Source organism: Ammodytes marinus, assembly GCF_949987685.1.
Source record: "Ammodytes marinus genome assembly, chromosome: 11".
Lineage (NCBI taxonomy): Eukaryota > Metazoa > Chordata > Actinopteri > Uranoscopiformes > Ammodytidae > Ammodytes > Ammodytes marinus.
The window spans coordinates 27,844,459-27,858,803 of record NC_137215.1 but is presented as its reverse complement, the minus strand read 5'-3'; the positions used below and the strand labels follow the sequence as shown (position 1 = coordinate 27,858,803).

At 36.7% G+C, this 14,345-nt stretch overlaps 1 protein-coding gene across 1 annotated transcript in view; it reads left to right on the top strand.

Annotated features, from left to right (window-relative positions):
• Nucleotides 1-6,555, top strand: part of col13a1 (collagen, type XIII, alpha 1) — a 100,061-nt gene extending 93,506 nt beyond the window's left edge. Inside the window, exons 39-40 of the mRNA XM_080036671.1 lie at nt 4,176-4,214; nt 4,340-6,555. Of these exons, the coding sequence (XP_079892797.1) occupies nt 4,176-4,214; nt 4,340-4,342 (42 nt within the window). The 3' untranslated portion in view covers nt 4,343-6,555. The remainder of the gene's footprint in view (nt 1-4,175; nt 4,215-4,339) is intronic.
• The last annotated feature ends 7,790 nt before the right edge of the window (nt 6,556-14,345 follow it).

The window sequence follows — 14,345 nt, the reverse complement described above, 5'->3', positions numbered from 1 at the left end:
GAGTTATCTGAAAAATCAATTGAATGGAGCACAGACCACAATCCTGCCTCAGGAGCCTCTTTCCCCAGTAATCAGAAGGGAAGGAACCAGGCTGATGAGTATGGACAGAGTCCTAAGTATTTAGTCACCTCTCTCTGGAGGGATTCAGGCAACATCCTAATCACATGCCCTCACCATCTCAGCTTGCTCTTTCTGATCCAAACCTAAACTTGACCAGAACCTAAAAACACCTTGTTGGGACACAGAGAGATCCAATTGGTAGCAGAAGATCAAGACTCTTAACTGTCCAACTTTTCTCAGTGAGCCTAGTTCCTCTCTCAGGTTGCATGTTTAGGAGACCTTCATCCAGTCACCCAGTGGACAGAAGTGGAGATCCAATCTCCATCAAGCAGTGGAGGACAACCCCTCTACTAGACACCAACTGCAAAACTGCTTTTAAATGGTTGATTTCACAAACAGGGTTTCCGAGGCTTTAAAGGGGAGAAAGGTGAACCGGGCTTGCCAGGCCTGGATGGGCTGGATGCCCCTTGTGCTGTGGTATGGTGCTCTTTCTTTCCCTTCATTTTCCCAGCATGCCTCTTGCTAACCTCATGCCCAACTATGGGCACTAATAGAAGTTTAAATCTACTGATTGTAGTTGACTCAACTAACAATAAGCCTTAATGAGCAATAAGCCTTAATGAACTCATGTATTACTAACAGTAGCAAGCCTTTCCTTCTCAATACAAATTTGTGTTTCATTCAACCTTTTTATCACAACTACTAAAATGTTCTATGCTAAATTCACATGCAGATCTATTATTTTGAATGAATAACAATTACATTAAAATAAATAATCTTAACATTTGAAAGCTTGAATTGTTATGTTACCAGCATCTTTCATAATAATACCTTGTGTACTAGCATCTCTTGCATGGAGCACCACTTTCCAATTTCCAAGGCAACACATACCACAGGTGATAAGGAGCAGTAAGAGCTAGATGGGTTTATTTGGTCAAAGCAAGCCTGTTTCCTGGTGGGACCTTTAGTGGGCAGCATGTTATTTCTCCGAGATGCATCTTGTCCTGAGCAATTCTCAGAACATTTATAGCAAACGCTTAGTTTCCAAGATGACTCTGGTTTGCTAAACTAGGGCTAGGTGGTTAAATCTGGTATTGGACGGTACCTTGGTCATGGTTTAAGGGGTTGATCATGTACTTCTCTTACATTTCTGAATTTCATCTTCACAGGTAAGGCTTTGTCGTTGCACATACACATGTAAATTCAAGTGTGAAACCTCAGCTTGCTAACTGAAATACATGATATGATGGGAAATTAGCAGCCTGTTATTGGCACTACTGTAAACACTACACTACTTAAAACACTATTTGAATGCCACACTTGTCTTAAGTGACAAGGAGTAACATGCTAAAGGGGATTTTTCTATTGGTCAACAGTTTCTTTCCAAAGTATTCCTTTACTAGGAAAAGCCAACATCATGCTGTCTGCCATAGAGATGCACCTTTGTGTCTCTATCTTGCCAAATTTGCTGTCGATTCCAAATTTGTGCCACAATGTATTGAACATATTTCTAAATATGGGCTGCTAATGTTGTTGATCATGGCCTTATTTTTTTGTATTTATATTAAAAAATATATAAATAGCAACAAAACAATATGTGTATATAAAAAAAATATATTATTGAAAAGTCCATTCAAAAGTGAAACTTTCATATATTGTACATTTGTTACACAAAGTGTAATATGTCAGGCCGTTTTGATTTAGATGATAATATGATGATACAAATATTAAATATAACATGAAACCAATCAGAAAAAGTTATTTTTAATACAGAAAGGTCGACTTTCTTCAAAGTATTTTTTTTTAAATGCACCTGTATATGAATACTTCGTTTAGAATGCAAATTATGTTTAGGGATGTACTGTGTTTGGAAGTAACTGCAAAGGTCATTTTTGATGATATTATTTGATGTTTTCTAAACTTAAAAATATTGTACTCGTGAATATTTTGATAATATGTGATGTCAAGTTTTTATCCTGTCTTTTTTTTTTATGAAAATGGCTACAACTACTACAACAGCCATGAATCTAGCTATGGTGAAGCAGAGGCCTGTCAATTGATCAAAAATAACTGAGGCATATTGAGAACTCATTGCCATCCAGAACACAACATGGCTTCATATTCAGTTAATTCATCATAGATTGACTATAGATCACATTCTTTAGATTAGGATTGATCATTTTATGAGGTTTTTGAACATTTGAATGCAGAGCATGCAACACTTCGACAACAAATATTTGGATGCAACCATTTCTTTATGATGAAAATCAGACTACATAAAAAGTCAACTTTGAAGCTATACATTTTTTATAAACAAATAAAAAATTCAACAATTATTCAGAGGATGGAAGTTTAGACTAGTAACCGTTTTAATACAAACGGTCGAAACATAAAGTGTAGGCCCTGAGTAGAACAGCATCATCCAACACCCAAGATGGCCAGACTCTTCCTACTCTGCTACAGTGCATACGGAAAGTATTCACAGCGCTTCACTTTTTACACATTTCGTTACGTTCTCAAAATTCTACATATAGAACCCCATAATGACTATTAAAAAAAGTTTGTTTGACATTTTTGCAGATGTATTAAAAGTTAAAAAAAAGTAAGAAAATCACTTGTACAGAAGTATTCACAGCCAAAATTGAGCTCAGGTCCATTCTGTGTCCACTGATCATCCTTGAGATGATTCTACAGCTTAATTGGAGTCCACCTGTGGTAATCTCAGTTGTTTGGACATCAATTGTAAAAGGCACACAACTGTCTATATAAGGTCCCACAGTCAACAGTGCATGTCAGACCACAAAACAAGCATTGAAGGAATTGTTGAAGGAATTGTCTGTAGATCTGGCAAAGGGTCCAGAACATATTCTGCTGATTTAAAGGTCCCAATGAGCACAGTGGCCTCCATCATCTGTAAATGGAAGAAGTTTGGAACCACCAGGACTCTTCCTAGAGCTGGCCGTCCCTCTAAACTGAGTGATCGGGGGAGAAGGGCTTTAGTTAGGGAGGTGGCCATTAACCTGATGGTCACTCTGACTGAGCTCCAGGGTTCCTCTGTGGAGAGAGGAGAACCTTCCAGAATGACGAACATCGCGCAGCACTCCACTAGTCAGGACTGTATGATGGAGTGACCAGACGTAAACCACAGCCCGCCTGGAGTTTGAAGGCACCTGAAAGACTCTCAGACCATGAGAAACACAATGTTACAGTCTGATGAGACAAAGATCGAACTCTTTCGCGTGAATGTTTGGGGGAAACCAGGCACCGCTCATCACCTGGCCAATACCATCAGCCTACCTACAGTGAAGCATGGTGGTGGCAGCATCATGCTGTGGGGATGTTTTCTATAGCAGCAGGAAGATTAGTCAGGATGGAGGGAAAGATGAATGCAGCAATGTAGAGAGACATCCTGGAAGAAAACCTGCTCCAGAGCGCTCTTGACCTCAGACTGGGGCGACGGTTCATCTTTCAACAGGACAACGACCCTAAGAACACAGCCAAGATATCGAAGGAGAAGCTTCAGGACACCTCTGTGAATGTCCTAGAGTGGCCCAGCCAGAGCCCAGACTTGAATCCCATTGAACATCTCTGGTGGGATCTGAAAATGGCTGTGCCATCCAACCTGATGGAACTCCAGAGGTTCTGTAAAGAGGAATGGCCGAAACTGGCCAAAGATAGGTGTGCCAAGCTTGTGGCTTCATATTCCAGTAGACTTGAGGCTGTAGTTGCTGCCAAAGGTATCCACAACAAAGTTTTGAGCAAAGGCTGTGAAGACTTATGTACATACAGTATAATATTTTATTTTTTTTATTTTCAATATGTTTGCAAAAATCTCAAACAACCTTTAAAAAGTTGTCATTATGGGGTATTATGTGTGCAATTTTGAGGGGAAAAAAATGTATTTAATCCAGCGTTATTCCAGGGTGTAACATAACGAAATGTGTAAAAAAAAAAAAGTGAAACGCTGTGAATACTTTCTGTATGCACTGTATATATAAAAAGAAAAATGTTGTTGGTCTTGTGTTTGTAAACTGCTTTTGTATGCTTTATGCTACACAGTTGCATGATAACAGCACAGTATTTTTAACTTAACATTTGGTTTTACTGTTTTTCAGGGAGACGATGGCTTACCTGTACCGGGATGTTGGAATAAAGTAAGTTGGAAAGTTTAACACTATGTTGCTCATCACTGTAGCATCTCACATATTGTATGCAACATGTAACTTCACCGTGGTTTGAACTAACATGTTTTATTGTGCCTTGTGTTTTCTTCTTGCAGTGACCATAACTTTGGAATGGCTTGTGTGATTGTACATAGGATATTTATTTTTTTTACTTTTTGCTATTATATTATACGTGAAAAAAAAAATCCTAAGAAAGATGACAAAGGTTTTGTACAGATTCTTTATTTTAATACGAATGATGTTTATGTATTGGATTTGTATAATCTATTCATTATTTTAATATGACGGATAAGTAATTATAATGTGGCTACATTTGCATGATATTTGTGCATAATGTGAAGTGGATAATGCTTATTAACTTATTGTATAATGTTGTGTTGTTTTGTTGTCGTTGACCATGCTGCATTAAGTTGTTGGGCTGGAAAAAATAATGTGTTTGTATTTTGAAGTCTTGGTTGAACTCTCCTCTTTGTGATTAAGTGAACTCTATGTAATGTGCCCACAGTGACAGAACACTGTTTTAAAATGTGCTCGTATTGACCTTATGAATATGCAGACGGATCTGTTGCCAGAAAAAGAGATTTATTTTGCCCAATGAATGGCAGTACCAAAGGACGGCAATACTGGTCCATCCATGCACTGTCATCCATGCACTGTGCTGCCATGCATGGTCACCAATACAACTGTCCATCTTAGTAGATGGATGGGGAACAAGTGAGAATAATTCCAGTTTTTGATAGTTAAGGGAAGGGGTCTAGTTGGCACAGGGAGGATACATTATGTCACATTATATAAACAGTAAATTATAATATATTATGCATTCAACATATATATTTTTTACCTTGAGGTGAACTTTATTGTGTATTACATTAAAAGCCATCATTACATAAAAAATGCAGACAAATTACAGTAAATTCAAGATTATACAACCATTAAATCCAAATGTATCCTTGATTCAACTGAGAAGCTTGCTTGATAAAAGCATTTTACCCAGAGGATGATGCCTTAGATTAAATATAGTTCCCTAAATCAGTACCAACCTCACATTATAGTTAATAAATACCAAACTACTTGTTTAGTTTGGTTGAATTGAAAGATGAAATGATCATTGCAGTCGCTAGGCTCTGCTAGTCTTCTTCTGCTTCACAAGAAACGGGAGTAAGGGTTCCTTTTTTTTTCTTTTTTTTGTATTTTATGTCGGATTAATCTTTTTTTTTCAGTGAGGAATTAAGTCTTCCAGAAAATGACAGTTTTCTGTTAACATATGAAAAACCAAACACTTTTTTAAATACTGGAGGAGGGTGTCAACCAAGCTATTTAACTATTTAAAGCTGGTTATGGCATGAAAGAGACTTACAACTAAATGGTTTAGCTCATTGTATAGTCCTTCTGGTTTTTAGCTCATTCCAAAAAGTTTTGCCAAATTCTTTGGGCAGCTGCATTCTTATTTATGCTTGTCACGCTTTGTGTATTCAATTTAGTGATAAAGATGGTTGTTTGTCTTCTAATCTGAGACCCACATACAGCTTATTTTGTTTGAATGGAAATACTGCTGCTCACCCTTAAGGCATGCTGCTGCAATCGACACATTGTCTCATCCATTTATAAAAGAAAGCTGAAACCTGCTTGGACAATAGATGATATTGGTTTTATTCATGAACTACAGCACATTTTCATCCACAAGCATTTTCTATGGAATAACTGTGCTCATTAAGCTACATTCAATAACTTTACCTGAAACTGTGTTGAAGAAAATGGATGGACTGGCCAAACGTGGAGTTGTGTTCCATTATATGCTGCTGCTCTTTGACAAAGCTTTGTTTGTGTTTTGCCCTGCCTTGATTTGATGTTGCCGTGAGAGATAATCGTTGGATCTTTTTCCAGCAGTAACATATTTGTTGTGTCCTGTTGCTGCACAGTACCTCACATTAACTCATGCCTTAGGCTGCATTCACACCAAATCAGGCGGTGCGGCAAAACAACAGTTTTTTCTCTTCATTTGAATGAGGCTGGTTCCTTTTGGAGAGTGGCAGCCCTACGTCGCACTGCAGCAGCCAATCACGGCGTAGCTTCTACCAGCGACCAACCAGACACAGGGAGGTGTTACAAGGTCTAATGTCTTGATAAAGTGAAACTTCCCAACTCCACTAGCCATTAGCCGGACCGTCTGATATGGTGTGAACGCAGCCTTGGTCACCAGCTGGCCTTCATTTTGCTGTGCCTATTGATCATAAATAGTGGTTTCCAGTTATGTTCTGAAATATTCAAAATGTGTATTGTGTTCAAAGTGTCAATCGTTATTAAATATACATTTCTGAGGAAAGTAAATTATTGTTTACCATGCTGTATTGTGAATGTGAAATGCATTTTAGATTCATCAGGCTGTGTCATTAGCTTAGGTGGTGTTTACATTGGAAAACGGTAACGGTGTCCACAAAAATACTTTTGCGGGTGCTGCCTATCATTGACATGACAACAGCAAACGCAGGCTTGAAAACATAAACTTTTGAAACCACCTACCGAGGTGGAATCTTTTGAAAATGCAACTGCGGCAGCACCCTGTGAACTAGTAAAACCGGTCCTCTGGTAACGCTGACGTGCAGCACCACTCCGCACATCCGTAGCCGTATTAAATTTGCCGGCAAAATAGCCACACGCGAGTTGGAAGTTAGAAGACAACATGCACGGTGTCACTTTGCCAGGGACACGGCTTTCAACATTAAAAAAACACTATCTTTAGATCAAGCGCACACGACGAGTTCTACGCGGTGAAAAGATTAGGACAGAAAACTTGTCATTTGTAGAGTCACTGGAGAACACGGACATAGCCTAATCTGGTGCAAATGACTCTTTGCGACTCATAACCATAGCCTACATCAGACCCGCCAATACGGCCCAACAGAGTTCTCCTCAGGTGAAGTGTTGGCCTTGTGTCCGTCTTGCAATCAAGCCAAGGTTAAATTAAGCAGGGAGCTTCAAAACATTTTGGTAAACTAGGAAACGTTTACTGTTTAGTCAAACTTATTCCGTCTACATATTGTGTGTGTGTGTGTGTGTGTGTGTGTGTTGACAATTAGACCTCTGTTCTCTGTCCATGGTGTGTCAAAATGAAGTGTGAGAGGGAGAGAGAGAATGCTCCAAGTAGTCCTCCATGACTCTTCCTTGCGGGCTTACGTAGAAATGCCTTCACCATGTATGATTTTACAAAAACAACACAATGTAATTGTGTAATAATTACATATACAAGATGGCAAATCTACAGTAGGCCTACTAGCTTACTTCATTTGGACTCCAAAAAGCATGTTACTAATAACAGACCTTTTCACATCAGACATTTTGAGTTTTCTATAAGACATTAAGACTAACAATGGCTCTTTACTATTGAAGTATCCCAATGAGCCATCAGTGTGACAGTCAAACAGTTGGAATTCAGCCACCATTCATTTGTTTTTAGCCCTGTGCTTTTCCTAATGTCTGCCGCTCAAAGGCCTATCACAGTATCTGTAAAACCGAAGAGGTGTATTATGATAAATAATAAAACACATCTTTAAATACAAATCCAGTAAACCTTAAGATTAAGGTGAAAACAGGTTTGCAACACTAATTATTGTATCATCATAACACCAATTTACAGTGCAATTTATGTATTCAGTGCAAATAGCCCACAATGTAGATCCCCCCACCCCTAGAACAGCATTCACAAACATAATTGGAACTTATTTTTTTTATTTGTATACTGTAGGAAATGTTCAGTTTGAATGAACAGTAACTTAACTGTGAGCTTGTTTGTGGTGTTGTAGTGTTTCTAACATTACTAGTTGTTGCAACAGCATGTGAATAAACTACAAAGTTTGCTCGGCCAAAAAGAACGTTAATCTCGCAATAAAAAAAATGTACGCTGTTAAAATGGGTTTGCGTTAACGTCGTTAATAACACGTTTAACTGACAGCACTAATATTAAATGAACTGACTGTGGAGTTAGGGTCTACAGGATAAAAACTTCAAGTGCAGTAAAGAGTCATAACACATTAAACCATCTATGCTTCACACATTTACATGAAATAATTGCATGGGCTAGATGTGGAAAACATCATAGGTTACTTAGTGCCTTATACATAGATTGTATTTGAATTCTGCACTTGTGTAGGAGTTTCAAGGTTTCAAGTTTTTTTTATTGTTATTTATTTCGGTACTTGCGTACATAAAAAATTAAAAAATACTGTTTCGCCCGTCCGACAAGCAATTCTAAAAGTGGTCAAAGTGACTGAAAGGTGAGGAGTGATGACTAGAGGGAACAATACAGCATTGTAACTCATATATCTCCTAACAAATTTAAAAAAATACCTGATTTCGTTTGCTTGTGTGTCTGAAGCAATTAAACTGTATTCATACATATGTTTAAAGGGTCAACATCCTTTCCAACTGGCTAAGAAGTAGGGCTACCAGAGGCTCTCTCCATCAAACCACGGAAAGGAAACTTGAAGACATTTTGGGAGATATCTTTAGGTTTTTTTTTCAAAACCTGGAGTTGCATGGCACGTTTTCCCAGGAGGCTGGACACAGGGCCAGTAACGTCATATAGACTCCGGTGACAGCAATGAGCACATTAACTTCAATAAGACTGGAAGGTAGAGAGAGACGTTGCACCATTCTTAAGTTAATCATTGAAAAAGCTCTCTGGACAGGACAACCATCCCTGCCACAGGGAGGCACTGTACCTACTGATGTGTCTTTTGACTGCCGTTGATCTATTCAACTACTAGTGAAAAAGCTATAGGCATGGGCACTTTAGCACGGGCTATTTCTTGTGTTTGATGTGACATCAGTACTGTAACTGTGATACAGAATTCAGAGCAGCTCACAGAGCAGACAGATGCCATGTGTTTCCATGAAAAAAAACTGAAAAAACAAAGGGAGACCCTCTCGATGATTCCTTCTTGATATTTTCTGCCTGACTGCCTTTTAAACAAAACAACAAAAAACTTTAACCTGCAGCTATGACATTTTGTTTAAATGATTGTGCTGTATAGGAAATCCTTCAGAACAGCATCACACGTCACGCCTGATCACATATACTCAATCATATGACTTGTTTTGTATTGAGGTGTCAAAGGACACAATGATTAAATGCTATAATTGTAAGTATTGTACACTAGTAGACAGAGGATTGTATGTATAAAAGTAGTCTTTGTAAATACATGGCATTGATGGAACATAATCTGACGTACTATTTAACGGATAAGCATCAAAATTCTCAAAGGGCAGTATTTCTATACTGATGATTCTTCACAACTATTTCTTTTTACATTTTCAATTTCTAGGGGAAATCATTGGGCCTCTTGATAATCAACATTTTGTATGGCATTTCTTCTAATGTCACATTTGCATGCTCCATTAATCCAGTCTCTATCCCATACAGTGAGTTATATTTCACCTCCTGTTAACGTACACGATACAGTCTGTATAACAAAAAGTCCCCTCGTCAGTTTGTTTCACAAGGAAAATAGTCCTTCCCTGTTTTAGTGAAAATCCAATGTACAGAAGCATTCCTTATGTCATTTTGACAGCAGCCTTGTAGAGAGACCTGGGTCAAAATGGTGTTTCATTTAGATTTTTATTATCTTTTTCTTCCAGTATTTGAGTTAATCAACGTTGAATTGTATTCAAGGTACATGTGTACCTTCCTACAAATATTTAATGGGTGAGATCTATTTATTGTATATGTTTGAATACATTTTACTTCAACAGAAACCTTTTAAATAGCAAAGGTACAGCGGCCAAGAGAGATCAAAGCACTGCAACCTGCAACAAGACAAAACACGAGCACATATATATATATATATATATATATATATATATATATATATATACATGTATATATATATATACGTATATATATATATACATATATATATATATATATATATATATATATATATATATATGATATGGCCTATTAGATTTAGTTTTGTCTGTTTAACTTGTATGTTTTCTTCTAAGTTGCAGTGCCCTGAACTCTCTTAGCCATTATATAAAAGGGATCATAAACAAAGTTCACAACTGATATCATTTGAATTGATTCAAATTTTTGAAGTAGAATTTCGTCATTTATTGTGTTGTTTAAAGTGATCATTTGAATAGCATGTTTCCTGTCAAGCAATGTAGCATTCACATACTAATTTATTTTAAAGATACACTCCCTGATTTTTACATCATTCAACATTTTATATCTGAAAGTTTATGTAGTTTCTATGTAGCTCCAAACGTCACATTTATATTTTGCACATATATGGAACTGTTTTATTTACAAAAGAAAAGTATTAAAAGAGGAACTTGTTCATTTGTTTATTTACTTGGTTTGATATGTTCTCTGCATCTTTAACCTATAGAACTGTAACAGTGAACTGGTACAGTGTAATACACTGCAAAAAATCTGAAATCACATTTGTTTTGCGCATGGACTTTGGTTAGAGATATTTTTAAGTTGTATCCTAGTATATAAGAATATACGTTTTGATCAACCATATGCAAGAGGTTTTAAACTATTTAGGTAAATCAAGTGATTCATTTCTCATGAACTTTTTTGGATTTTTTTTTATAACTTGCTGTGGGAGTGACAGTATTGTTAACTTCACTTGATGAGCTCTTGGGGCTAACCATATATGTACACAACCCAGAAAATCTGACTCCCTTTTTGTTTCAGTTAATTAATTCGGTCTGATATTAAAGGCCTACTTCACCAGTGGGAATATGAAGGTGTATTGAATTCTGAGATCCTATGTAGTATAAATGTGAAAAAAAAATTGAAATTGGTTCATCCTAGCCTGAGAAAAGGCAGAAAGAGTGTTTATGGTCTCACTGTCTAATCCTACATTAGTGATGTCACAGTAAGAGAAATGTAGGGTTAAGACAGTGAGACCATAAAACACTCTTTCTGCCTTTTCTCAGGCTAGGATGAACCAATTTCAATTTTTTTTTTGCACATTTAAACTACATAGGATCTCAGAATTCAATACACCTTCATATTCCCACCGGTGAAGTAGGCCTTTAAAGTTAATTCCAGCTCTTGAGTGTTACTTTATCTTGACTTGTCCCAGTATGGCTACATATTCTTCCCTCCTAACATAATATTCAGTCACCCTGGAATCCTTTGTAGCCAGAAGCATTTAACTTATGATCAAAGAAAGTCAGTATTGGTCATTTCTGCTAATGAACCTTCCTGCATTAGTCTCATCCACACTTGTTACACAATTCGTGTGGCCATGTTATTGTAGCATCATGGATGTAGCTTGCTAGCTGATCATATTCATTCTTGCTGGCATATTAATACAGGTGAAAACAAAACACATGTTGAGCGTTAAAATAGCTTGTATCTGTCTGCCTGGATTTGAAAGTTGAGTTCAGTCAAATTCTCCCTGTGATCTGAGGTCTATCACATACAGGGGCGGACTTGACGTTGACAAAACATTTGGCCCTGGCATTTTGTCCTTGACGGAAAAAAGAAGCGCCCTCAGTGCACTTTTCTCCTCCACCCTGGTTGTACTTGTAGCTGGACTGTTCATCACCTGGAAAATGAGCTTGTCTTTCTCTGGCTCTTTACTTTACTCTTACACTGGCATCCGGGTATTTCTAAACATGCTACATCTGACCACACGAATTGGGGCATCCTAAATAATTTTTCTACCATACTTATTAGCAGAAAGTATGGGGATTGGAACGCAGGGATTGTGTCCTATTAGGCAATTACTTCCTGGGTCACACACTACAAGGCCACACCTCCCATAGTCTTTTTTTTTTTTGCTGAATTTGAGATCGTCATTACCCATAAATACCATCTACAAGTTCATACTGCTTAATTTTGTTCACTCAGAAAACAAAACCAGATCCATTTAATTAACTGAACAAAACAGACATTTGAGTGGTGAGTCAGAGGTCTGGAATCATGCTAGGAGACCATTCCATTATATTTCAGAACAATTCAGAGAGCATTAATTATACTGTGCTTATACTATCGCCAATCTGGAAGCATTGGGTAGCTCATTTTCAATTTATTTCAAGCCAGTTAGTTCATTTCACCAGCTGAAACTAGTATTGTCTGTGTCCAAGGTACTAAAGGCATTTCAGGAACATTTGAAGAACAAAAGTTCATCTCAAGTCAATCACTATGACAATGTTTGATATTCATAGTAACCAGACAGTTTGTTTAAGCAGGACAAATCAATAAATGCTGATAATATACTCATGCCTCACAGGGTTCTTCAAGTGAAGAGTTAACATGTTCTGCGGATTCACAATTCTTTCTTTAGGTCACACTGTAATTAACAAAAATGAAACTGTCTATAAACAGTTAACCTTTTTATTTTGATCTACAGCTCTGGAAAAAAATGAAGAGACCACTCCAAATGTTCAGTGTCTCTCGTTTTACTATTTATAGGCATATGTTTGAGTAGAATGAACATTTTGTGTTTTATAATATTAACTACTGACAACATTTCTACCAAATCCCAATATTTTTTTTTTGTCAATAAGAGCATTTTTAAATGTAGAGATGAAGATTTAAGAAAAATCCAGACTGGTCTCTAAATGTTTTCCAGAGCTGTACATATAGTATATACTGTAGATATAAATATATTGTTTGTTTGTAACTCTGTACCTGCCAGATTAGAACAATATCTGAGAATGGATAAGAGGGCATTACAGAATGTGCATGCTATTGTTAAGCCTGTATGAACTGGAGCACTATTTACAGATGTTTTGATATTTTGTCCTGTATTGGTAATTGAGCATTGGATATACTGAAGATTTAAAGTTGGTCTGCACATTCAAAAGTTATCTGCCAGCTAATTTACCTTTGAGCAGATTTCTGTACTACAACAACAACAACAGTGATTTGATGTGTATAAGTTTGTTTTCCAAGATTTAACATGACTTCCAACCAGAGGTGAAGTATTCACTCCAATCCACACGCTAAGTATACCTTTAGTCAAGTGTGGTGTCAGAACTGAATGTTTATAATGATATTGTTTTTGTTTTCCAAAACTATTTATTTTTACTTTTTATAAAACAAACAATGGCAGCTGTCGTCACTGATTGCCAAACAGATTCACTGTTCCATACAAGTTCAACTTTAATTCAATTGGTATCACTTTACAATAAGGTACACGAAATTGTATTAACTACTACATAGTTTTTAGTAACTACTGCATAGTTTTATTTAGTAGCTATGTTGTAGTTACTAAAAAAACTTTAAAAAAAACTAGTAATTACTTTATTGGCCTTTAGCAGTTACTGCATAACTATGATGCAGTTACTACACTTTTGTGTACCTTTTTTAAAAGTGTTACCATTCAACTTATCACTGACTCAGAATAAAGAAACCCATTTTGAATGGAATCAGTTGTTGGGTGTTTGTGTGCATGCATGTATTTTGTTAATAATGTGGCCTTTGCCTTTTTATAAATACAGTGAAGCATCTCTTTTTTTTACTTCTGACAATCTTATTTCCAGAAATATATGTAAATATTTGAAGATTCTGCAAAATCCTTGAATTGGAGACAAAAAAAAATTAATTCATTGCCAGCATTTCTTTTCTCTACAATTTATGTCTATGGCGAGATGTTTTCCAGGGTAGATGTTAAAGTTTTTATTGTACGTAAATTGAAATAGATAGATAGATAGATAGATGGATGGATGGATGGATGGATGGATGGATGGATGGATGGATGGATGGATGGATGGATGGATGGATGGATGGATGGATGGATGGATGGATGGATGGATGGATGGATGGATGGATGGATGGATGGATGGATGGATAGATAGATAGATAGATAGATAGATAGATAGATAGATAGATAGATAGATAGATAGATAGATAGATAGATAGATAGATGGATAGATAGATAGATAGATAGATAGATAGATAGATAGATAGATAGATAGATAGATAGATAGATAGATAGATAGATAGATAGATAGATAGACTTCAGGTTTTTCACTTGAAGCAGTGAAAACTAAAGAACAAACATGCACTCCTCTATTGCTGCAGCGCTGGCCTGTATCTTTCTAATACTGACAAATTACCGATGGCGATGGCATGTT